Source organism: Perna viridis, chromosome 10, assembly GCF_037379345.1.
Source record: "Perna viridis isolate PV_CMFRI_1.1 ecotype Kerala chromosome 10, ASM3737934v1, whole genome shotgun sequence".
Taxonomy (NCBI): Eukaryota; Metazoa; Mollusca; class Bivalvia; order Mytilida; family Mytilidae; genus Perna; species Perna viridis.
The window spans coordinates 32,482,316-32,509,126 of record NC_142454.1 but is presented as its reverse complement, the minus strand read 5'-3'; the positions used below and the strand labels follow the sequence as shown (position 1 = coordinate 32,509,126).

The following is a 26,811-nucleotide window of genomic DNA, read 5'->3' as shown; positions in this document are numbered from 1 at the left end:
ATCTATTCTTAAGAAACTGAAGAGATATCAAATACAGAATGTTTACGAACCTAATGTCGGAAGCCTATAAGTTACATACCACTAATTCAACCATTGAACTTTTAGAACGTATGCAATTAATTTAGTCCTACACTAGTTTTATTGTTCATTGTAGTTATGTTAGGTTGCTGTGGAAAAAGTACACATCAGATCTACACAAGTGAGCTTGTGTTTTGCAGGGAATTTTCTTCATTTCTACATAAAATGGTCACTGTAACTTACTCAATTAAATATTCTGCATGAAGACCCTTATTGTGAAAAGGAGGGGAATTCCCATTTTATTTTCAGCTCATTGTCCTCTAGGAGCCAATGTCGCAATGCAAGGTAGTAAACGCCACATAATATTTTCAGGGCTATTAGTGTAAACATGCAGCTTTAAGGGAATGTATAGTCATGTTCAGTTTAAATTTAAGGTAAAAGCTCCATATCACATTGAACTTAGTGAAATTAGCATTGGAGAAGTGAAAAGTGACATCGACCACTCTTTCTTTCTTTCTTTTTTTTTTTTTAGAAAACACAAAGTTGAAAATTCAAGATAGCAAGTTAAAATCTTGAATTTTCAACTTTGTGTTTTAAAATTCTGAAAAAATAGAATAAAAGTGGCCGATATAGAAAATGTCGGCTTCCGTATAAATTTAAGTATCTAACACAGGAATTTTTTATCAGACAGAAAACTGTGGACGATTTTTTTTATTTATCACATGTACATAATAATAACAACACTGTTAAATTTAAAAATACATAATAAATGCATAATAATGATTTAAATATACATTTTATATCAATGTTGATTCATTTGATAATAATTAATGTGATTGTCTTCCATATGGAAAAAAAGATACAAAAATATGGTTTTCAAAATGACCGCTGTCCTTTCCACTAATGAAAAAAATGGGACAACAGCGTTTGGCACAAAACTTCCGAACAGAGTATGGGTACACGTGTATAATTATGATTAATCCGATGTTAAGCATCGACCATTTTTATGCTGGGAGACTGAGATTCGATGTCGGATAAGAAATGTTCGTTCGCACAAGCGCAATCTTTCATTTTATATTTCAGCATCAAGCGAAATCAATATTCTTATTTGAAAATCTGCCATGTTAAATAAAAGGGAAAATACAGCATCATTATTGATAATAAATATATATCAATCGATGAGTTCACATTCTTTTCAAAAATTTTGAACATTTTTTTCTTCCAAAAGATTTCAGCTTCCTCGTTTAAAAACGCTTCTTCCTGTACTCAAACTGACATACAACAGTACCATAAAATTGTTAATTTGTAAGAACTGGCATGAGTTTCATAAACAATCTCAAATTGAGATTTTCCTCAAGTCCCGTTTTTTTTCCCTCAAATCTTTAATTTCAAGTGATCTGATTGGTTGAAATTTGAGTTGAGGAAGGATTTGAAGAAAATCGATCTCAATTTGAGATGTTTTATGAAACCAGACCCAGTATGTTGATTACCAAAAATAAACTAGTCTAAGATCAAAATTAAAAAGCTCTCTACATACACATAGACGAGATCAATGCACACCGATTTCACTGAGATTAAAAACTCTGCATGTGGACAGTTCCGTAAATGTAAGATATCTATTCAGTCTTATACACGGTCGACATCAAATGGAATGTCATTACTTAGTATGCAGTGACAAATATGGGGGAGGGGAAGTTGGTTCTGTATGAAGTTAATAATCTCCTTAAATTTGAGCAATAACAGACACAAATGGTAGCCTGCACTATCCCTCCTTAATAAATTTCAGGATTCGCTATTGTTGGTATTTATGACCGTGCACAATTGAAGATACCTCAACTCGTTTATACGAACATAGTAATAACAAACATTCAAAGACTATGGTTTTTGATTAGGATCACCTATTCTGCAGCTGAGGTGGCATTTTATACTCAAATGCTGATGGTATATGATCGGGATCTATTTTTAAATAGTCTTCAGCGTCAAGCTGTGGAGCCTTATTTGAAGGTTCTACATGTATGACATCATCCTTCTGTATTGACTGCTCATAGGTTGGAGGCGGAGTTACAGGATGCTTATGTATAACAACCTTTTCCAGGTTAGAAGGGGGATCTGTGTTCTCTGTTGCATCATCAGACGAAAGAATTGAATCGAAGTCATCTTTTTTTTCGCGGTTTTTCTCTATAGCACGGCGCATGCGTTCTCTAACTTGTTGGCGTTTCCACGTGTCAATGACAACTTCGGGTTTAATTTTTGGAGGCGTTGGAGTTAAGACAATATGACTCGGAATTGGCTTCTTCTCCTGGGGAACTTTGTTGTCTGGTTTTTTGTAGGGTGCTGTCTTAGACTGCGACCTTCCCCGTTGACCTTTCTTACAAGAACATATAATGACGAAAAAGACGATGCCACCGATGACAGCACCTATGATCCAATTTTTCTCTTCTTCTTCTTTTTCGTCATTACTCCTTATATCTGAAATACAAAGAAAGAAAGTGTCAAAAAATGAATGTCAAAGAACAAAATATCAAGCTTAAATATTTGTCTCACCATCCATAACTTCCTATTTGGATAGTTTTGTTGTGGATGCTCCTTTTTACATTTAATTTAGAGATTTAGATCTTTTTATATATTTGATTCTAATGTATACAAAAAGAATTATATAATTATATATTTTTTTTTATCGAGGTTGATATTAACGTTCTACATGTAAGTTGAATCACGCTTACCCGTTAAGGAATAAGCCACTCGCCACCCATCATACGTAACCGATCCATCTGTATGGAAATGAATTAACATGTAACGTCCATAGGTGTATTTATATTCTTTGCCTTGTAATTCACCACATTCGAACAATATTTGATTTTCCGCAACTGGACATGCACCTAAAATAAAGACCATGATATTTTACACACGAAGGAAATGCAGTATGCTCCAAATATGCTACAATGTAAATACCAAGCACTGGAGCTAGTTTAACATGAAGTACTGGTAAAATTAGACCTACCAACTTTTGTTTTCTTGAATTTATGAGGTTAACTTAGCTTGCCAAAAACCCCTCGGTGAGCACTAAACTAAGGTCAACAGAGGACTACAGTAACGTATCAGAAATTTATAAAAAAGCGGGCTTCCGATCCAAAAATTAAAATATGAGCTTCCAGATTAAAATTTACGATAATTGCCCAATAATTTCACCAAATTAACAAACTTTTCCAAAGATTGCCGAGGTTCAACCCCTAGACCCCCTTGATCCGCCACTGCGCTCGGAGTTTACATTAAACATTTTCGTCTAAATTATTGAAAGTAATGTATGCAATCGAACAACAAAAACATAACACGGAAAACACAGGCTACATAAAATATGAATTTAACACAACAAAGAGAATGATATCGGATATGAAAACAGTAATTTTTCCTTCAAATTAGGTAATTACAAATTGATGGTCGGTTTCTGATATGGACACCAGAAACATACCAGAAATGATTTCAGTTAGCATGTATTGAGCAAAAGTAGTCAAGTAACCCGACTGTCCCCTGGCTTACTACCCTATGTTAAATTGTTACAGTTGAGAAAATAACATGTATAAGTACTTACAGGGGAATCCAGAAACTTAAAAAGAATGTTTCGATTGACATGCTTATGAAACAAGAGGCTCCCAGAAGCCTGAATCGCTCACCTGCATGTTTAATGTTTTTGCTTTTCAAGGGCAATAACTCTAACAAGGAGTCATCTAAAAAGTTTTTTCAAAGAATTAAAAATCCCCACATCAGTTCTATGCAGGATTTCATAAAGAACCTATATACCAAGTTTGGTTCGAGTTGATCAAGTAGTCAGAAGAGAAGATTTTTTAAAGAAATAACACTAAAAATAGCAAGAAAAAAATATCGAAAAAGGCAATTATAACTCCAACATGTCCAAACATATTAATACGAAAATTTGACCACAGATAGATAGTAGCATGCTGAACACTTTTACCCCATGTCAGAATTTGTCTAGACCTAACGGTATTTGAGATATATGCGAAAAACAACTGTCCGACCCCTATGTTCTACTTTTAGCAACGGCAGCCATCGAACAAAAATCAAAAGAAGAGTTTTATATAATTGTTACCGACGACGGACGACAGACGACGACGACGACGGACGCCAAGTGATTGCAATAGCTCACATGGTCTTTGGTCAGATGAGCTAAAAAGGGGGTACAGACTATATTTTGATTATATCTGCCATAAATGTCAACGAAATTAAAAAAAAATACCCCCCCCCCAAAAAAAAAAAAAAAAAAAAAAAAAACAAAACAAAACAAAACAAAAACAAGAAGAAAACAAAAAATTAAAAAAACAAAAAAAAATCCCAAAACAAAAAAACAAACAAACAAACCCCCCCCCCCCCCCGGAATCAAATACACTTACCTTGGTAAACTTTGACGTAATCATAAATACACCTCGTTGACGTCTCAATATCAAAGGCCTGCACAACAGCATATAATGTTGTACTCTCTGAGCCTTTATCAATCACCCAATAGCTGTCCAGGTCACTGCGAAAAAAAAAATTAAGGAGGTAGACCTATGGTAAGGGACACAACTCTTACAATCACTGGAACGTTTGTATTCATCATTTTACGTCAATATCATGTAAGCATCAAAATAACTTTGATTGATTTCATTCTGTTTCAAAGGAAAGATTGAAAGGCTTTGGTAAAATTGAATATGATACAAACGTATAACTGATTTCAAGAGTTATGTCCCTTACCTTAGGTCGACCTCCTTAAATCGAAATAAGGAAGTTGTCAGGGGCGGATCCAGGAATTCGGGTTAGGGGGCATTAATAGAATTCAATGACGAGCAAAGGGAGACAAAACGTTTTGGAGTTAGACTTTGTGAAATATCAGTATTAATTTCATACAAAAATATTCTTTCCAAATATTAGGGAAGAGGGTGTACACCCAGCACGCCTGTCCTTGGATCCGTGACTGATAGTACCGCAAAAATATTAGTGTCTGCAAATACATGTATTCCTTAATATGAGCTAACTTTAATCAGGGATATTGTAACAAGATCCGTTAGTTTTGCTTTCAAATTATATGATCTCTTGAGTCCTTCTTTGATATACTTTTGAACCTTGAACTTTTTTTGTATTAGGTTTTAATACTATAAATGATAGGTTACATGTACTTTTTTTTTTACGTCAGAACACCTGTATACAACAAACCGGAATTTGCAATATTTTCTACCAGAAGAGTCCTGAAATTCTTCCAACGTGTTTTAAATCAGGCTTACTTGTCATAGTTGCTGCTGCCATAGTTACTGTGAGAATCCAAATAAAATGTGCCTGTATTGTTCATGGTGATGACTTGGTAACCAGAGGCACAGGATGGAATAGCTAAAAAAAGGAAGAGGCAAGTTTGCAGTATTAAGAACTACAGTAGCTTGGCCCAAGTAAAGTGGCACGGCCTCATTGACAAAAAGGTATGGGAAACTAAGTTGAATGGCTTTCCTTTAAAAAATACTCAGAAAGTTTCAATAGTATACAGAATTCCTAAATGCTTGGGTGTCACAAGCAAAATATTTTATCAGAACAGTTGAGTTCTAATGAAAAAGAAATTAAAAAAAGTCTTCACTATTCCTGCATACTAAGTACCAAATATGATAATAATAGGGACGGGGCGTCAGTGACGTCCTATAAATGAATTTGCTCTATAACATTTTGACTCGAATTCGTTCTGTCGGAAGTGGCGTATTCCGGAAATTGAGGTGTGCAGTTAGGAAACGATTGTTTGACATTTTAATGCAGACAAACGGTGTATGTTATAGGTAGTAGCATATATTCCCGTTGGTCAAGACATAATTGATAAAATGATTGTGATACCTTATCAAAAGTCAAATGTTATTTTAGTACATTGTCCAATAGACCCGTTTCTCATAGACAAAGCCTAAAATGATAAATTAATATGAGTGAGGTGAAACCTGAAACGCTCCCGAAGAAACATATGAATTCAAACACCTAAGTCCTTTAATAATCTTTGTCAGCCCTGTTATAAATAACTTCAAAATTGGTAAATAGTTTCTCATGATATACGGTTTTTATTGTCCTTATGCATTCTCCTATTGTCATGGTCTGAAATATGTATGGGCCGAAATGTCCAGCTATGGTAAGGAACTGTGGGTTGTTATAGTCTGAAATATCTCTGGGTCGAGTTGTCCGGTATTGATTACATCATTTTCGCAAACATTCGGGTACCATGTTTTGACCATCTCAATCTTAGAAAAAGCTCAGATTCCATTTGTATTTAATCATCCAAGCTAGTTTATGTTTTCTAGACGGGTGTGGTTCTCAATCACACTTGCCAAGTATACGAAAATAAAGCTGCCATTATACTGATTATAAGCTCCCGATTTTACATGCACAAACCAGATATTGATGCTTTTTCTGTCCATGAGTATGCAGGTCCCAGTTGATACAGCCATTTACGCTTCCTTCGGAAGCATATCATTAGAATATTATGCATGTACATGTATAAATTACTTACATCCATTGGTTTCCATATACACAATAGAGAAACCGATATCAGTAACCGAACCGTCTGTTTTGAATCTAATAGTTACACTACTTCCGGTTGACACAATTGTTGTAAGTGAAGCGGGTGATCCAGAATATGACGCGAGCTCTAAATAGCTAGAGGATGGCCCTAAATGAATAAAAAAATATACATAAACTTTATTTTTTAAAGAATAAATTATGCATTAATGTTTGTATATTCACCAAACTTTTGGGGAATACATTTGCTATAAAAGCGGGAAAAGAGTCCATCCATAGACCTAATAACCGCTTCCTGATTTTTTGTATCACTCCACAAACCCAGTAAACGCTTTCTAATTTTCTACGTATACGTGTCTCCCCTTGAAATAGTGCAAACACCCATTGAAATAGTGTAAACAACTTAGAGCAGGAGATTGGTCTTTCTTCTAACTCATTTCTGTTATCAATCAAAACTGGTACAATTCAAAAATTTTAAAAAGGCAAAAAATGTACGTATTGGAGTTAATCTCCTTACACGTAAAATTACAGCGAAACCAATCTAAATTTAACCCATTATGGATTTTAAAGAGTTGTACGGTGCAGACAGGTGCTCGGTTTACCGAGGTTCAAAATATATTATACTGCCAGATATGAAGATACTTGAAAAAGTATAACCTAATGAAGACAAGTTTTTTCATTATTCAGGGTTCGGTTTAGACAGGTTTCAATTCAATGTACTTGCAAAATAAATTGTATGCACAACAAACTGCATTTTTATTTTAAATGAATTTGAACATGATATCTGATATCTTAAGTATCATAGCTGAACTAACTAGGTCAAAGTTTTACTGAAATAGTTTTTTAAGAACATATCATGTACCAACAGAGGAACAAGACCTGTTTAGTTTTCCAGCTTACCATCATACACAGTGACGGTATCCGATGTGTCAAGTGTCATCGCAGCTGGAGAAATGGAAACTTCAGATGATGACGTTACAACCCACCAACACTCCAAATTGCTGTCAATAATAAAAGCTATGCTATAGAAACAAAACAATTGACACTGGCAATCAAAAAGGTTGATATCCCTTGAAATCACGAGCTTTGTTATTTTACTACAAACATTTCATGTTCTAATTCGATAATCATGTTTGTGAACAGCTCTGGCATTTCGTGCAACTGATTGTGTACTATATGCAGATTTAAATATAATGCTTGTACATAAATACATGCAGATGTGTTGATTTATTTTTGCTTGATTTTCTTTGGCGTGTACATGTAATTCAAGCATATCAGGAGCTTATGGCCACTCGAAGAGACCCCTTTGTACAAGTCCGACACGTTAAGTCGGGTTTTTATTGCGACAGCTCACAGTGGCAACAGCCTACAGGGAGGAACGTCAACCATTTCGACGCCGATATCGCTGCATGCTTAGCGGAGAAGCAGTGACGGGCTTCCAATATTAAAGTCTTTGATGTGACTTGATGGACGCTCGCACACTAACGACATCACGCTAAAAGGAACAAATTCAATGCGTACTTACTTGCCGTATTGAGCTGGGTACCCTGGAGACGTTATATACTGCAAGGTTGTGTTTGAAGCTAATAGGTGGGTTGGGTTTGACTCTGATCCACAGGAACTAACTACAGGGGGCAAGGTGGGAATTACTGGGGAGACGGCGGCTGGAAGAGAAGCAATGTTTTACCTGAAGATTAAAAGGACATGTGTCCCCCATTTGCAAATATTTGTTTTCTTTTTTTTTTAATCAAAGGTAAATATTGTGCCATGTGCAAGAATTTTTAAAGTTTCTTGGCAACAATTCCCTTGTCACTTAACTTTGTTTTTTTAATTGTTAAAATGCATTTTGATGGATACTTCAGATATCTCAAAATCCAACATGCGTCGACCGATTTTATATTTACTTACTTTTGCGTAGTACTTTTCTTATGGGATACAGATATGCGTATAGGTATACGCAAAAAATATTGTCAAATAAAAGTGAGATACGTACGCAATTTTTCACTAAAATGTGAAACCAAATTTAATGGCAGTTGCTTTTGATCAATGCAAACAAACCCAAACCGTGATGCACAGATGAACTGAAACACATTGACCTTATTCAAGTAATCGGAAGTTCACAAACTTTATTTGGACTGGAGTATGCAAAGTACTCACTTGATTCATAGTTGATGACAACGATGAAGCCTCTATCGACACCATTTAAGATAGGGGCTCTGAACTTAATGGATCCATCGCCAGTGGCATACAGGGTGATTATATCATCAGGAAGATAGCTACAAATCCGGTGTAGTTGGTTATTACCTAAAATGAAATTGACATCCTTCAATCATTGTTTATGTACAAGTAAACCTGTGCTATTTTTCTGCTGTTTTTTTTAGGTTGAGACAATGTTTTTTAAATACACATGTTCAATGGACATACGAAAATGAAGCTGCCATTATACCAAATTTTAGGTTAATCAAGAGCATGATTTTCGTCAGAGTAGGGACTATTTACTGATTTGAGTTCAATGATTTGGTCATGGCACATTCGCAATGTACTGTACATGCACATGTACAAATAACACATGGAAAGTTCAATTTTTCAGTTAAGGGAAATTCAGAATGTTCCGATCATGTTTTTTGGCAGCTTTAAAGGTTTATACATGCACGTAGTTTTGTTCTGTGCCTTAATTACAAAAAAAACTCAAAAGAATTTCACCTTCATACACGGCTAGTCCATACTCAGTAGTGCTATCACATGTATAGGTACTAAAATCGTTAAAATCTGTGTAGACTATCTTGACAGTATAGCTGATACCACTCGCTGATATTGGCCATTCACACCTGAAAAAATGTGTAAAATGCAACAAGGGAAGCTACTAAAATGGTTTATCCACAGCTCGGGGGAGGGGAGAGGCCGGGGCACTTCCAGTACAAAGTGACAGGACGTGCCATTGGAATAGGAACAACTTTCCAGCTTGAAAATATGTAAAAAGGTAAGGAAAATAATTTTATAAGTCAATAAATTTAACATCATGAATTATATTAGTCAAAAACATCCTTCTCTTATCATAAGTTTTAATTATTTTCGAGACCCACAGCAATTGCGATCGGAACCATATTATCATTGAAATAAAAATAATATACATTGTGAAGTGGCGTAAATATGCATAATAAATCAGCGAACAAAAGACGTTAAAAAGGTTAAAAGGAACTAAATACAATAAATTACATACACAAAACGTATATAAATAAAGGAAATGAGGCAAAAATTGTCGGCCTTCGTCAGGGATATATTATCATAAGGCTACTTACATTACAGTTACGAACTAGAAGTTAGGGCTTTGATTTTTGTGGTTTATGCGGGGGAGGGGGGTAAGGATCAAGTTTTCTATCTTGCCTCTTTATTTTGAGAAAATATAGGTCCTGGCTTTTTTACATTTGAAACAGAAATATTAGGTCAATGATAGATCCTAACTTTTTTAATGGCCCGTCCTGCTTTTTTTTCATTTCTTGAAAACTTCACTCCAGCCTTTTTATTTCAAATTTGATACTAGCCCCATAAAAATCAAATGCTAGTTCATAAAAATTGACATAGAGGTAGAGTTATATACGTTTAGCTGATTTACATTGAGATTTGAAAAACTGAATCACATGCATTCAACGTACATGTATGCAAGACGCAGGTTTTGTTTTTTTTTTCTTCAAATTTAAGTTTAAATTAAGAATTCTTTGGAGTGTATACATTTAAAAATCGGAGTGTATACATTTAAAAATCTTCTTGCAAACATAATTTAATATAATATACTTAGTCAGACCAGTTTCTTTGTGCGTATATAACATGTAATATATGCTACGAAAACTTACAAAGCTGTGCTTGATAATGCCGCTGAAAATGTAGGAAGGGCATACTGTTGGTTGCTAGTACTGGAATCTACTGTTATTCCGGCTCCACAACTAATTTTGTTCATTCCAACTAAAAAAGAGCAACATTTCTATCAACTTTAGGCCATGAGAGAAATAAGGAATAATAGTAAACTCTCTTCTCTTGTGGTTAAAATAGAAAAAAGGAAAAGAAGTCTTCTCATTACATGATTCTGTAACGGTATTTATCTAGGGAATTAACACTGTAATTTTTTACCATACATGTATACACATAAAACATGTACGACTATATAAAAGAAGACGAAAAATGTATAAAGCGTACAGCTGAACCGACATAAGTTTGTGCCAGTTACGATTAAAGTACAGTTTTGTTAATTGATTAATTGATTATAAATTTTGTTAACTTATAATTATTACAGGAGCGTAGCAGGTATATCTTTTGCAAGTAAAAAAAACTGTGACGTACCAAAAAGTCAGGGGCGGATCCAGGATTTTAGATTAGGGGCGCACAGTTCAAACTTCGCCGAGAGGAGCGAGGCGAAAAATTTTTTGAGGCTAAATTTTTGAAATATTCTTATAGAGTGGGTGCAATATAGATATCTTTTGTGGTAAAATTTGCGAGAAATTAAAATTGCAATCTAAAACCGCATAAATCTACCCCTGACAACCCATGCTTTGCAAATATTAGGGGAGGTGCGCACGCTGAATCCGCCCCTGCAAAAAGTTACACTGAATAAAAAAAACAAAAACAAGGTTTCATTAAGGAGCAAACAAACTCAGTCTGTGTGACACCCCCCCTTTCCTTTATTAGCAAGCCGTCTGGCTTCTCTCGCCAATAAGAATCCTCTGTATATATATGCAGTAAAACCTGTCTAACCAGAACGTTTTTTTAGTGTAGAATTTGTTGGGATAAGACGTACGGGTGTTCGGTTAACCCAGGTAAAGAAAACATTATAACTGATAAAAAGGGACTCAAAACTGTCTGGTTTAGACAGGTTGCCGTTTAATGAGGATTCAGTATAGACATGCAGGTTTAACTGTATTGATTTAAGCTTACCTAATACTGACATATACTGTATTTTGAACCCTGACCAGGCGACAGAGTAGTCACTACTGAAAAGCAAATACATGTATTGTCCGCTGGACTCGTAGTATTGGTCTGTTTTCTGTCCGGTGTCCGTATTGAGTAAGGTACCAGATGCACTGTTCAAACCTAAAATTTTTTTTAAAACCGTAAAATACTTGTCATCGGTTCAAAACTTCTAAGGTCGACATCGGGAACTCGCAATGGTTTCGCTATCTCAAACATGATAGCATAATATACCCTTTTGTGGTAAGTTTATGATCAGGGTCTATACATGACCTTTGTGAATATACATGTACTTTACTAAATCGTAGTGTCCCCTCTTCAAACGAATCTGACATACATTTTGTATGAGCAACTCGGAAGATTTTTGGAGAAAAGAAGAAAACGCTTATATGTACCCTACTATTGTAGGTCTAGATTCTTTTTTTTTACTGGAGTCCCGTATATGAAGTGTATATAAAGCATGGTCGCCGACTACCTTTTTGTACAGTTGACACAAAAGGGTTAATTCACGAGAAAATTACAAGGGGAGTTTTAGTTCGTCAAGATTTGGGGGTGAACATTTTCATTATACTACATGTTGACGAACGGACGGACGGACGGGCAACGAGTTACCTACGTAGTACCTGCTAAAACGGGCATAATTATTATACATACACATATGCATGTGTAATTTGGAATCGGTATGTCATCTACCGTAACTTTAGATGCATGGTAACTGTATTATTTATCATTAGCATGTATTTGTTTATATGAAAGGACCGAGCATTTCGAGATAGATTCACATTTACACAACAATCCCATCTTTTCGAAGTCTACATGCATGTACATACATGTAAATATGTTCCTATATCTATTTACCATCATATATTTTTAGCTTGTCAAAATTTGTCTCCAAGTTAAAAGCAATGTAGCTTATTACCACGTGGTCATTTGCGTTGCCTGTGTCAATCAAATATTCACAATTAGCAGAGCTGAAAAGGAGATGTGTAGTTGTTGATAATAAATATCCTAAATTAATTACAAAAATGAAATGTACAAGTTATATATGATTTACGGTGGGAATTAATCGTGTAACTTTCATTTTAAAGTTATTGTCCTTGTGCAATATACTGTTATTTTAGTACGAAATTTACGGGTTTTTTCCATTTTGGTTTTGTTTTGTCTTGTTCGGGAAAATGAATAAAAAAACACACTCATGTACTTCATGACATGCACCCTGACCTTTTTATTGCTATAAAATATAGATACATGTACGTATAGTGCACTATTTATTCCTGCATTCTAGATTCTGAGACCATTACACAGGCAAAATTATTTCACATGATTTTCACACGAACTGAGCAATTTTGTTATATTAAACTTTGGGACAGAGTTCACGAGAAATTCGCGTGAATCGAGCCTTCACGTGAAATTCATACGATTGGTTCGCATGCAATTCATGTTAAATGAATTTTACGTGGGAATCACGTTAATTTCATTTGAAGTTCAAGTGAAGAACATAACTATATTAACCATTACACGGAAGAACATAAACTATGGTAATCATTACACGGAAGAACATAGCTATATTAATCATTACATGGAAGAAAATAGCTATATTAATCATTACACGGAAGAACATAAACTATGGTAGTCAGATTAAAGCAATTCAAATAAAAGATTTTATACACGTGACATGTATAGCTTGTTCTATGGCCTTACATGTTGATTTTAAGATAAATATTAAAATGTCTCTACCGTAAGTTGCAAAGCGTGACTTACTTGTCGTAGTTACTGACCGGAAGTTGTTAAGCGCGACTTACTTGTCGTAGTTACTGGGATAATTTGGAGATGTAATAACTTGGAACGTATTAGAATTGGCAGTGACTGTTAATGGTGTCCCCGAACATTGACAATTGACTGAAACAGATATAAAATGTTGGAATCTGACATTGTCTGTTTTGATGCCAAAATTGTTGTTAATGTTTTTTTTTGGCTGTTGTTGTTGTTGTTATATTATATTATATTATATTATATTATATCATATTATATTATATTATTGTAAAGTTGCAATGTATAGCATAGATTATCAACGAAAATAAAACAAAACGAAGAATTTGTAGCATCTGCTAAGTAATTACTTTATGTTTAAGAGGCATATTTTATTCATGTGAATAATGTATTGGGCTGTTATTACGAACATGAAACGTATAATACACAATAATTATCTACAGCATACAACATGCACAAAAACTGCTAAAGATTGACATAATTATACTGAAACTATTGTCTGTAATACATGGAACTGGTATTTATATTGATCAAAGGTGCCTTTTTGTTTTTGTATTTGTTATTTTGGTATGTTTTGCTTGTTCGTTCGTTCATTCGTTTGATTTGTTTTTGCTTTGTTTTAATTGTTTTTTTTTTTGTGTGCTTTTGTTTGTTAGTTTCGAATTGCATGATCAAACAAGATAAAATGAAAAAGTAACAAGTCAGTTGAATGTTACACATTAAGTACCTTTCGTAGCCATAAACATAAATAAGAGAATCTGGACAACGAATGACGTCATCATGATGTTAACACCGACTAACTTCAAAATATCTGAAAAATTATATTAAATGAAACAGTATATAACAGACAAGCATTTCAAGCAAAACAATACGACAAAACAAACAAACAACAAAAACTAAACAAAACAAAACAGGAAAAACAAGAGAATGAAAAAAAGAATACACAATAAACACAACAAAATGCAATGAAAGTGTCAAAAATATTAACAATACTAATGATAATAAAAAAAAAAAATAATAAAAAAAAAATTAGACTCAAATGATTTATTTCATTCTAATAGGACTAGTTTCTCCGTATTTTTGAATAGACGCAGCCTAAGTGCTGCACGAAATGTTGGTCAATTGTACATCACATTTTTTACCATGACTGTGGTCTAAAGAGCTTTAAAGCACGTCATATTAGAATTTGTATTTTGAATAAGCTATATTGGTGTAAAGGAATATTATATGCAGTTTTAACATTCATGAGTTGAACTTGTATAAAAAAAACATTGTTTTTGAATTACACACATTTAAATAGTTTAAAATGAAATATAATAGGATTTATCAAGCGTGTTTATTAATTATAAGCATTTGGTTTTTAATACGTTTAAATGTCAAATTTATGTATGCAATTTGACAAACAGTTTTAAAGGGCGGTAACTGCAAAATGTGATAGATGCGTTTAAAAAAATGCTGCTTTGTAAATCACCTGACTCGGTGTCTTTCTTTGGTAAATTTCCCGTAATTGATATACTTAATGAAATATAGTTTTCTCTACGACACCGAATTTATGGTTTAAGCATTATATTCTGTTAAAAAAGAGAGTTATACGAGAAACGTTTCGTGGTAACCGGCGATAAAATGTAGATTGCTTATTACATGTACATGTATTCATTACATACACTTACTTTAAGATGTTTAACATCCTTTCTAAATAAGAATAAACGAGAATTCAGGTCAAAACTGTATCAAACAACTGCATTTCGAAATCTCGGCGGCGTTACGTTAATCTTCACCGTGTTTACATCTCTCCATAGCAGTGGCTATACTCGTCACGGATCAATATTAAAGCATGCTTCCAGGTGAATACAGAACAATTTATATAGAATGGAAAATTATTCAAGTCTGACAATTGGTTATTTAAAGGAACAGATTAGTTTTATTAAATATTGAAAAATCAAAAACCTCATCAGGGCAATAACGATCGATCGGTCGAAAATTAGGTCGCGATTGGATTATTCGGTCAATTTAACACAGATTAAAGGTAAAGGAGGTACCGTTTTCAAGCGTTCTTGTTTGTACCTTACAGAAAAAAAAACTGTTGTTTGCAAGACAAGGCTAATACGGGTATTTACAACAAACGTTGGCGATTTTTTAGCAGTAATTATAGTAAATAAATTAATAACGAATAAAGATAATTTTGAAAATGGTAAATGTTTATAAAACAATTCTTAATCAAAACCGAGTAATGCGTAGCACTATATTTCGACTTCAAGACATTAAAAAAAAACCACGTTTCGCACCTAATTTAACTTTAAACAGCAAAATCCATACTCGATTGTGCAAATTCTGTCTTCGGCTGCATTATTATACTTGATGAAAATGTTGAACGATACAACATTCAGTCATAATTTCAAATATTGCCTTCTCATTATTTTTTTAGCATATTCAACCATAAGAGATTGAATATGAAGCAACCAAGCAGATCCTAAACGACACAGAATAAATTTTATCCCTTATTATTTTGTTCCAATGGAATGTTAAACTCATTACGATGTCCGAAACCTCGGCAAAAAAACTCAGGGATTTTTTTCTGTATCGAAAGTGGATGACTTAGAATTTAGTATAGTACCTAACAAATCAGCTTAATTATGGAAAGATCTGAGTATTTCCCATTATTTTACATTATTGCTATATACATTTATTTCATTTTCACCATTTAAGTAAATTAAAAACCAACATCCATTTCTTATACGAAAATGAGATTGTGATCTCCAATAGATGTAAATATTTTGAAAACTAAATTTTGTTTATGTTAAAAAACATATGAAATGCAGTTCCTGTATCTTTTATCTCTAAAAATACCTCTTAGGGGTTAGTAAAGACATTATATAACATACCAGGCGCGTAGCTGAGGCCAAATTGATGTGTAGGCAAAATTACGGCAGGGGGTCTGCCGCGGAGATAGCGTTTTAAAGCTTCATTTATGCCTCTCTTGGATGTATTTTATCTAAAAAAAAAATTGGCAAAATTAAGTGCAGGCAAAGGCTTTTTTGCCTAACGGCAGCTACGCGCCTGCATACAGAGACAAAATCTAAAAGAAACAAAGGGTTCAATCGGTAAAAAGTCTTTACAAATGTTCTTTTAGACTATGTTTATGGAAAGATCACAATTTCATTGAAATCTGATAGAACCACAAATCGAATTCAAAAAAGCTTGTCGGTAATATTGTTGGCAAATTCGGGTGGATTGACCTCTATCTTAAATGTATAAAACAATAATCATAATAAAAAAAAAAAGAATGAACAGCTGTAAGCAGTTTGAATTTGTATTTTGAAGGCATCAAATGATTAAAGTAGAGATAGGGCACACACCTGCCAGCCAAACTCAATTAAAGGTTGAGTTATATTATGAAGGCACCGACTGATACATATGCAAGGATGAGAAAGCAGCATTCACGTTTTAGCATTATTCCTTCGTAATTTGAACTTTTAAGTACTTCTCCGTCTAAGAATCAGGCAAAATGTGTATAACCTGTAGCACATGAAGGGAAAAACGCAGGGATTTTATTGCATTAAACAATTATTTATACCCGATAACCTCAAAAAATAACCATCAAAGTGTTTGTAAAACTTGTCTTTTTGAGATATCGATATGTCAAATTTAGTTGAAATGCACTCTGAAAAAATGGCGGGGAAATTTTCCCGCAGTTCTTCCTTTTTTAAGACCAAAATGAGAAATATGAGGTGCCACCCACTGTCTGATTCTTACGTACACAGGATGGTACTTAAATTATAGAAGTACCAAATGATATATACATAATGTATAGATGATACACTAAACATCCATACTTTAGCCTTTAAGTTATTCCTTAGCAATTTGAATTCTAGATATGAAGAAACATGCATATTGTAGGGATGGGACACACACCAGCCACTTTTCAGCCTCATCCCACCCCTTCATATACGGTACTATTAATAGTACATATATTGCATTGGTCATGTAAAGAAGATATAAATTTCACCTGTTTAATCTTCCCGTTACATTATCTACCTCATTTAAAAAGAATTAAAAACTTGATCGGTGAATTTATAAGGCGATTTTAACGGTCAAATCAGCTGGTTAAGGAAACTATTTTATAACTTAACAAAGGGTACTTGATACATTGTTTGTCCCTAGATGCATATATTTTATTTACAAATAACTACATCATGTGAGCTTGTGAAATGTTTGGTGGATTCAAAATCTGCAATGTTTTGGTGCTTACAGCTATCTCAAAGGGTAAGTTATTCGTTGTCAAAGATAATAGAGAGAGAGACTCGTATATTTTATACTGCACAACTGTAACTTACTATCATGATTAATTGACAATTTGTTGCTTTCGAAATTTAAAGAGTAAACCTGAAGGAAGCCAGAGCCGATACCCATTGACAAAATGCACTTTAAGTAAAAGCTAGATTTCTAGCAACTTAAATAAAGTAAACAGTACCATAAAACTGTTGACCGACTTGATGGGCCCGAAAGCTTCCTCGAAACACCTACACATTTCCTGTGATATCATAAAGAGAGTGACAAGAAAAAAGCTATTCTGTATGGTCATCCAAAGTCAAAATCAAGAAAAAAATTCAGGTAAATTTATTCACCAGTTCTTTTGTTTTAAATTTAGAAGTCTTAGGCTGTTCATGGCCTACATCTTGGGATGGAGCTTGGCTTGATAGCACAGATGGAACCATAACATTTGCACGAGCAACTACTCAAGTCACTTCTGGATGGGAGATAACTCTTGGTTCTACGTCTGTCACATCCTGGACATGCGTTGCTAAGGACAACATTAACAATTATTTTGTTTTTCGGTGAGATCAGGTTCTAATAAATGCACATCTGTCGAAGCATCTCATTTGATCTAAATGGTGTTTCTATCTATTTGACTATGTGAATTTTCAACCGGAGTGATAGAGTTGTATATGCTTAAGACAATTGATGTCATGAACAAATTCTTTAATTTGTATGATTTGTCATTTTTGTTACTTTGTATGTATGATTTGTCATTTTTGTTACTTTGTATGTATGATTTTAGTTACTTTATGTTCTTTGTTGTGTATGTCTGTTTTCCATGTCTGGTCTTTGTCCATGGATTACATTCTTTTGATTACCGCTATAACCTTGGTTTCCTTGATTACTCTTTGATTACCGCTATAACCTTGGTTTCCTTGATTACTCTTTGATTACCGCTATAACCTTGGTTTCCTTGATTACTCTTTGATTACCGCTATAACCTTGGTTCCCTTGATTACTCTTTGATTACCGCTATAACCTTGGTTCCTTTGGTTACTTTTCTTATAGACGACGATTCATTTCAATGAATGTAGTTGAAATCTCCAAGAATATTTATTTTTCAGAGGCGATTCGACTTTGACCTTCTTTTCTTCGAACTTGGTTCCCTACCTTTGTATTAAATGGATAGAGGTGACAAGTAATTCGTTTTACTATTATGTATATACAGGTAAGAGTTATTCCTCTTTCACCAATTAACATTTGACAACTATCATGACAATAAATTGTGGAAAATGTAGTGGTATAATGAACTGGTCGTCATGTGACTATTCCAAGGAACAACTAGTTGTCAAAATTTCCGATCAATATATTGACAGCATCTTTTTTTAAATAAGCATAACGCGTCTGAATTAAAAGTATAGATACCAGCATTTAGATCATTCAGTGTACACGCTTTTTGTACGTGCATGTTTTATTACAGATTATCAGGCAAATTTGAACGAAAGGGCATATCTAGAATCGTACAATCCATCAATATCCTCCTGGTCACCATCAACATATTGTTCTCCCACAAACGCCCCGGGAGATGAGGAATTCAGAATGGCCGTAAAACAAGGTAAGTTCCAGTAGTCTTGTCTTAGCTTTTTTGTTTGAAAAGGAATTTGTTTAAAACCCCTTTGACACCATGAAACTTTTCTTGATGAAAAAAAAATGGTCAAAGTGTTAGAAGCTATTTTAACAATGTCCACCATCACAGATAGTTTTGATCAAAACCTTTGATGGACTTGGATGGAATAGAATTTCATCCTATTTTGTCTTGAAACTTGGATGGACTTTGACGGGACTGGACCAGTCTAATGTAAGCTTTGTAATAATGCAACTTTTTGTTTACAAAACAAATAAACCTGGTAATATAGAAGGAAAAGAAAGCATGGTAATAGCTTTAAATAAAAGAAAGAAAAGAGATCTTTTTTGGACTCATGAAATGATAGAGGATTTGATAGATAAAGTTCAGGACAGAGAGTCAATCTGAAAAAAGCAAAGTAAAAAGTATAATGACAATAAGATAACAACAAAAACCGGACACTGATCCGATCTATAATCAAGTCCAAAATAAATCTGGCAAAATAGATATTACACCACCGGAGCAGATAATAGTCTAGCACAAAATCTCCTTCTCCTTTTCAAAATAGTTTAACACAAAAGGCAAAATGAAGTAGTACTATAGTCTTCCTGTAAGAATTGAGCTTTGTTTGTGTTTGTAAACAGCGATTCCTAATAGGATAATTCATTGGAAAGAGTGAATAAATAAAATATCATCACGAGTGCCGAAGAACGCTTTGATTTAACGAGTGTGCGGAACGAGTTAAATCCTCAAGCGTTCTTGGCACGGGTGATGATATTTTGGTTATTCACGATAACCAATGGATTATCCTATTTATTATATAGATTTTTCTTCATAATTTATCGATATTTTTAATATGAATTTCAAATGCTGTGATTGGCGGTTTGATATCAAGTTGTGACGTTTTGGCGGGAGAATGCATTAAATTAATTAAAATTTTACCGAATTTATTTCTTAATGTGAATTATCGAAATTTATTACATTGGAAACATTCGATACAACACTGTAATCTATACAATAAGTCATTTTCTTTAACCTATATCAATCAAAAACTTTGACAGTGTCAACATATGATTTCGTCCTAGCAATTTTCTTTGTTTTTGAAGAAAAAATTTGATAGTGTCATTAGGGCTTAACTTCAAATGTTCTTGCATTATGGAAATATGTTAAAACCAAGTTCCGGTTATACTAAATATGATAGTTTATTTATTTTAAATTTTGTTTAAAATAAAGATTTAAATCTTATTTGCAGAATCGTTGATAATTCCCTTTTCCAAACAAATTTCTTATCAAAGAAAATATGTACTTAAAGTATAAATGTTAGAAATCAGTAGAGGTTGTTATAGAAGTACATTGACGATGAAATAAATGTCAAAGCCTTCACCTGTTCAATAACTTTTGAATTCCAGAAATGGTGTCAATAAAACTTGCATTAATTTTAGCGCACGTGAAAACAAATGTACAGGCAATGGGGTTTGATTTCTTGCTCAGTTCGATTATGAAGTTATATATTTTTTTAAGACAACAATTTGTTTTGTCATAACAGGATATATAACAACAGCAATACAAGACTTCCCAACAATCATACAAGGAATGTTTACTTATACCTACACCAATGGAGGTACAGCATACTGCAGTTCTGGATCTTCCCTTGATCTGTGCAATGACGTTTCTACAGCAGCCTTTAATTACACAGCATGTTCAACAGTGCAATTTTTCTCACGTATGTAAAGATTTTGTATTAACAGTAGGATAATAAATTTGAAAGAGTGAATAAACAATATATGATCATGAGTGCCGAAGAACGCCTAGATTTACGAGTATGCGGATTTTGTTCCGCGCACTAGTTAAATCTTACTGCGTTTTTGGACTTTTTTATCCAAAACTCATCTCATCTAAGACAGGTCTGCCTAAAATCATTTTGCAGTCAATTTGGATATGCTAAAATCATAGGATGTAAAAATAGAAAGTGAATCTGTTGACAAACAAGAGAGCGCCATATCTCCATTAGACAAAACATTTATGAAAAACATGAAAGACATTTTGATACTCACTAGTTATCATATATGTTCAAAGCATTTACTAGTACATATGTAACTAAATATCCACATAAGAACTATACAAAATGAATTGTATCTAACATGGATATCTTGTGAAGAAAATATTAGCATGCAACTTTTCTAAATGTCCAATTCAATGTTTTAAAATATTGAATTGCCACAGAATGTTGAATTTAACATGTGTTTACAGCTCAACTCGTCTTTGAAAAAGTACCGGAAAATATCTCGACAAAATTTGTAAATCATTTTAAACTATAACCAGTCAAAAATTATCAGTTATTATTCTCAAGAAAACAATCAAACAAATACTTAAACCATGATATTTTTGCTGTTCTTACGAAAAAAAAACTGTCATACAAGAGAAAATTAAATAACGGTAATTATTTTTCCCCAGAAAATTACAATGTCGATTTGAAAATGATTGCGAAATTCAAATCAGCGCGATAAAGTTTCTATCGTCGAAACAGCACCAAAAAAAGAATATAGCAGGAAAAGCAAGTGATAATTAACAGAAATAGATACCGAGTCATTTATTTATAGAATCAAATTTTAATATTTCATGTGTATTATTCACGATAATTGGGTTGATCCACTGTAAATTTCTAATTGTGCGTATATTTCCATTAATTTAAATATCGCTATTTGTTTTGCTTTAGAGGAGGGTGTTGTACATTGTGTAGCATCAATAACAAGTGGATCAACAACATATATATCTCTATACAACCCTGGGACTGTTGACAACGTCAACTACTTCAAGTTTTCATGTTTGGTAATTCTGAGTTTAGTGATTTTGTTCAATTCAAAATTATCATATAAATATTGCAAATTACGGTATGCTGTACACGTGTTTCAAGGAATAGCTTTAGAACGAAATGGTAGAAAGCTTAAGGAGGTAGAGCTAGGGTAAGGGACATCACTCTTAAAGTCAGTGATATGTTTGTATCATATTCAATTTCACCAAAGCCTTCCAAGCTTTCCTTTGAATCAGCATGAAATCAGTCCATGTTACTTTGATGCTTACATGGGATTGATGTAAAAGGTGAATACAAACGTTCCAATGATTTTTAAGAGTTGTTTCCCTTACCCTAGATCTACCTCCTTAAGATCAAAAAGTAAATTGTACACAAGGAGTAATCAGAACCTAAAATCAATTTCGAAATGGGAAGCCAAATTCAGCACAAATAAGAACTATCACAGTATGCCAAAGAAGTTACAATTTTGTAGTTCCATGTTAGTTACAAGCAACGAAACCTCGGTTTTCAACATTATTTCAAAAGCCCTAAAACACTAATGCTTTATTCCCTTTATAACATTTATAACTTATCGGTGATGGATTTGGGTTCCAATTTCTGATATTTATTAGGTAAGACTACTTCTTGCATGCACTTTGGATTTAGATTTAGCTTATTTATTTAGCTCTAATGCTATCTGATGCGAGATTACTCTTTGATAAGAGTAATCAAGGGAACCAAGATTTTTGCAAAATTCAAAAGAATGTAGTCCTGGGACAAAGACCAGACATGGAAAGCAGACACGCACAATAAAGAATATTAAATAACCAAAATAATATGTACAAAGCAACAAAAGCAAATGAGCAACTCGGACTCCACTAAAAACTGGGAGCATAGACCAGATGCACCGGTAGGGTAAGCTTCCTCTACTTTTCTAGAAGCACCCCCCGAGCTGCACATAAACACGTGTACAGCATTCCGAAATTTGTAATATTCTTGTGATTGTTTCTTTTTATTTAACTCACAAAATTATTTTCATACACATACATCGACTTTAATATTGATGTTTTGACAACATGTTAAAGTATCAACTTCTGTATTGCAAGGATAACGATGTGATATATAAATGTAATATTAAGTCCGATGATCATATGACTCCTGAACATACATGTAAATAGAGGTAATACAAGTTCCGAAAAAGAAATTATATTAAATTATATTGCATTTTTTATTTTTGCCATGTGAATTTGATAATACATGTTATTCAAGAAATGTTATATTAAAATATTTTGGTCTATGAAGAAATAACCTCAATCACTTGGTGCGCACGACGCAGGTTATTTTCAAGTGTGCAACACGGGTATTGACGTCACAGTCACATTACTAAATTTGGCCTATTTCACCCAATCAGAAAACGTGTTACATCAGAAATTAAATTATGTAGATATAAATATTTGATTTATTTATCCCTCAAGATATGATTTGTTTTGAAATCAAAACACATTAAAGTTCTTTGTTGTGAGATGATCAACATCAGCTTTCCCAAGATGAACTACCAAATTACATAAACCGTTTGACAAAATCAAGACTTTCAATTTTGAAACAGTATTCGCACCATAAAAAAACATTAGCGTAAAGTAAGTCTGTGGCCCTTGTCACAAAAAATCTTAGGAGTAAAATTAGTCGTAAGTTATGATGTCACAATACTTTTATTTACTATGACGTCATAACTTACGACTAATTTTACACTTACGATTTTTTTGTGAAAAGGACCACTGGTTGTTACAAAAAATGGGTAACAACTATACTTGAATGCTTACTTTTATACGGATTGCAAAGATGAGTCGCAACCGTATCATATTTAAAGGTGTAACAATTCTATCATACAATTAAAATACATGCTACAAGAAGCACGTAACAATGTTCTATTTAACAGATTATACAGCGATCATAAATAAAAATTAATAGCGTTTAAGAACAAATAAAATAACAAATAAAACAATAGAATCACACATTCATTAAACTTTCGATTTTCTATAGTTACGTCATGCGTTGTGTTTATTCCTTGCCCTTGCAAATCTCTCTCAAAGATTTAAAAAAAAAGATCTTCCCGTATAAAAATATAGAAACAGCCATACAAATACTCGCTTAATTTTCTGTAATAGGCAATTACGTCAACGGCGTCGGGTTCTACAATGAGTACAAGTGCAGGAAGTTGTGAGCGAGGACAGACACCAACAGTCTCAACCTCTACTGGAGGCACCCTGTCTCTTGATATCACAAGTATATTTCTTCTATTTTGTGCCCTTTTTGTAGGTCTTTTGGGCTCTTTATTCTTCCAATACAGTTATTAATTGTATTATATTTATACATGTATATACAGTTACTGTACCTTTACTTATATAAACATGGGCAACATTTCATGACAACTCGACATTTCCGAAACGAAACTAATTTTTAAGAATTGATGTTAGATTTAAAGTAATTAAAAGTTTTCTTAAATTGACATCACTATTAATACGCAACATTCTTACACTATATTATATTTTTGTATACATTCAATTACCGCGACATTTTTAATGATAAAATCCATATAATACAAATACCAATGTACATTGTATCTTCCAATTGGTTATTTCAGGCAACTGTTCTTCAGATGGTACAACACAAAGTGGTCTAACAACTGACAGTGTCATAACACAATTGAATAGTGGAAGCCCAGGAGTAACCAGTTCCCTGTCAAATGCAAACAATTCCTGTAAGAACGAAATTATTAGACATATAAAAAACATATAAAAATAATACAACGACTGAGATAATATTCCAAACGTAAAAGTAAACAGAAAACACAAATCAAAGTACATGAATACAGAAATAACAAGCCAAATAAATGAAACTTGTCAAGTCCGAATCCTAAATAAACAACAAATGTGCATAAACTGAAGTCTCTGCATATCAGTTTAAGGCTAATTGTATTTAAATGTATTCTGAACCTCCCTAAACCAAAGACTTGTCTTAGCCAAATACTTTTTAGTCTAAAACGGATATTTCTAGGATAACTTATGGTATTAAGAGTTAGTGGTTTATAGTGCGACAAACGTTTAAGCAAAGAAAGAAACGAATACGGAAACTAAGGTAGAAAAAAAGAAACAATGTAGGTAACCATAGTAGCAATATGACCACCCTTTACCGGTGATTCATTCGAATATTACTAAATTTTCAAATCTTTGGGTGACCCGTTTTTAAAAGTACACACAGATAGGTTTATTAAATTTACAATGCGGTAACTTTAAAATGAAGCTTTGCAAAAACAATCTGATATTTTTTTCAGCGTCTACAGTTGACACCTATAGCAATTGGTTTTGTGCAACTATGGAGGACGCGGTATGTTATGCTATCTTGTTTGGAGTATGCTTTGGTGGTACTTTGTTATTCTCCGGACTTCTGATAGTATTTTGTGCCCACAAATCAAAACGCAAAGAAAAAACAGAGAGCAGAATAAGCAGATTACCAACTCAGCTGTTGGTTAGTGAGATGACAGAGCCCGTAATGACGCCACCGGGGACCACTCGATTATAATATCAACCTGTCTGTTTCGTTGTTGACTAGTGAAATGACAGCGCCAGTGCTGATACAGCCTAGAACCAATCGATTATGATATTTACCTACTCAACTGTTAGGATTGTCGGAGCCTGTTGTAAACATAATAACGAGTATTAGTTTAACTTTAATTCAACTGCCGTAACCGAACGTTTTAAAAGGCTCTTAAATACATCACCTTACTTTTCCAAGGGTACATTTGCACCTAAATATGCCTTGTGTATTAAGTGTTCATTATTATTCGACCATTATGTGAAAGTTTATTTATTTGAATCATTATAGTAATATATACTGCAGGGACGGATCCCGACATTTTGAATTTTAGTTACTTTATTTTTTTTCGTCGTGTATGTTTGTTTTCCATGTCTGGTCTTCGTCCCTGGATTGCATTTTTTTTTCATCACCGCTGTAACCTTGGTTCCCTTGATTACTCTTTGAAATGGAGGGAGGGTGTGCGGGATATTATGTGTCATTTTTTTTGGACAAATTTACACCTGAAAATGACAAATTTTCAAATAAAAGGGGGTGTCAAAACACCTGGATCCATCACTGCTCTGGATGCAAAAAAAGAACGTTCGATAAGTAGATTCAAAGTTTTGACAATCTACGACAACATTTTATTATTTTCTTTTTTTCCATGTTTCTCATTTCGCATCGAGAAATTTAAGTGTAATTTTCTCACAACATATGCACACCTTGAACCATTCTTTATTATATGTGCATTACCTTTGTTTGCTATTTTAGGGGATGTCTATATGTCTAATACTGCCATTGTGTTAGTTTTGTATTTGTGAATGAAGAAAGACGCATTCTTAGAATTGTAACTTATATCTTATCCCTACAGTCATGCTTTATTTTAGAATAAAATTAAAATAATAAACGTAAAAATTAAAATAAAATAATATATTTTTTTATGTTACTTGATTACAACAAGGGAACTCTTTCGCTGTACCTGTGTATAATGATGTTAAGGGTCAGCTTCAGCATACCCTGTAGTGTGAATAATCCCTCGTCGTTCACTGAAGATCAATGGGTGGCCTTGAGCTGATATTTTCATCCCGGTTAGGTTGTTGACTCTTTCACAAATTCACACTTGTGAAAAGGGGCTTAATCTTACATATTCTAAGTCATTATCTACGTACATGCATAATAGAAGTAGATATGGAAAGGCATAACAGTACATTTGATTGAAAAAGGAACAGATATGGTGAAATGCAGCAAATACACCATCGTTTAATTATACAAATTGTGAATACTTAAC

General features: G+C 33.5%; 2 protein-coding genes across 3 annotated transcripts; one reads left to right on the top strand and one right to left on the bottom strand.

The window, feature by feature from the left end:
• Positions 1-699: 699 nt before the first annotated feature.
• LOC148605435 (scavenger receptor cysteine-rich domain-containing protein DMBT1-like) lies at positions 700-15,125 on the bottom strand. Of its 2 annotated transcripts, XM_088549686.1 has the most exons (15): positions 14,949-15,125; positions 14,006-14,089; positions 13,311-13,407; positions 12,367-12,479; positions 11,476-11,631; positions 10,401-10,509; positions 9,253-9,377; positions 8,707-8,853; positions 8,075-8,213; positions 7,450-7,550; positions 6,542-6,700; positions 5,292-5,394; positions 4,425-4,549; positions 2,742-2,897; positions 700-2,487 (listed from the first exon to the last, which is right to left on the bottom strand). In XM_088549686.1, the coding sequence occupies exons 2-15, from the start codon at positions 14,058-14,060 to the stop codon at positions 1,913-1,915; spliced, it is 2,160 nt and encodes a 719-aa protein (XP_088405812.1). In that variant the 5' UTR covers positions 14,061-14,089; positions 14,949-15,125; the 3' UTR covers positions 700-1,912. The 2 variants fall into 2 exon arrangements, with proteins under 2 accessions (XP_088405812.1, XP_088405813.1); XM_088549687.1 differs by lacking the exons at positions 14,006-14,089; positions 14,949-15,125 and having other exon boundaries at positions 13,270-13,391.
• Positions 15,126-17,486: 2,361 nt separating this feature from the next.
• Positions 17,487-26,701, top strand: LOC148605434 (uncharacterized). Its single transcript, XM_088547588.1, has 9 exons — positions 17,487-17,541; positions 17,927-18,113; positions 18,660-18,763; positions 19,016-19,150; positions 20,706-20,882; positions 21,876-21,988; positions 24,116-24,233; positions 24,592-24,708; positions 25,282-26,701. The coding sequence occupies exons 1-9, from the start codon at positions 17,487-17,489 to the stop codon at positions 25,527-25,529; spliced, it is 1,254 nt and encodes a 417-aa protein (XP_088403714.1). The 3' UTR covers positions 25,530-26,701.
• The last annotated feature ends 110 nt before the right edge of the window (positions 26,702-26,811 follow it).

Bases quoted from the DNA above. Each gene is read 5' to 3' on its own strand.
- LOC148605435 (XM_088549686.1), bottom strand. From the start codon at position 14,060: ATGATGACGTCATTCGTTGTCCAGATTCTCTTATTTATGTTTATGGCT. The intron at 6,701-7,449 runs GTAAGCTGGAAA...TTATTCATTTAG, and splicing joins TACCGTCACTGTGTATGATG to GGCCATCCTCTAGCTATTTA. The intron at 2,488-2,741 runs GTAAGCGTGATT...TTTGTATTTCAG, and splicing joins AGTGGCTTATTCCTTAACGG to ATATAAGGAGTAATGACGAA.
- LOC148605434 (XM_088547588.1), top strand. From the start codon at position 17,487: ATGTTTGGTGGATTCAAAATCTGCAATGTTTTGGTGCTTACAGCTATC. The intron at 21,989-24,115 runs GTAATTCTGAGT...TTTCTGTAATAG, and splicing joins ACTTCAAGTTTTCATGTTTG to GCAATTACGTCAACGGCGTC. The intron at 24,234-24,591 runs GTATATTTCTTC...TGGTTATTTCAG, and splicing joins CCTGTCTCTTGATATCACAA to GCAACTGTTCTTCAGATGGT.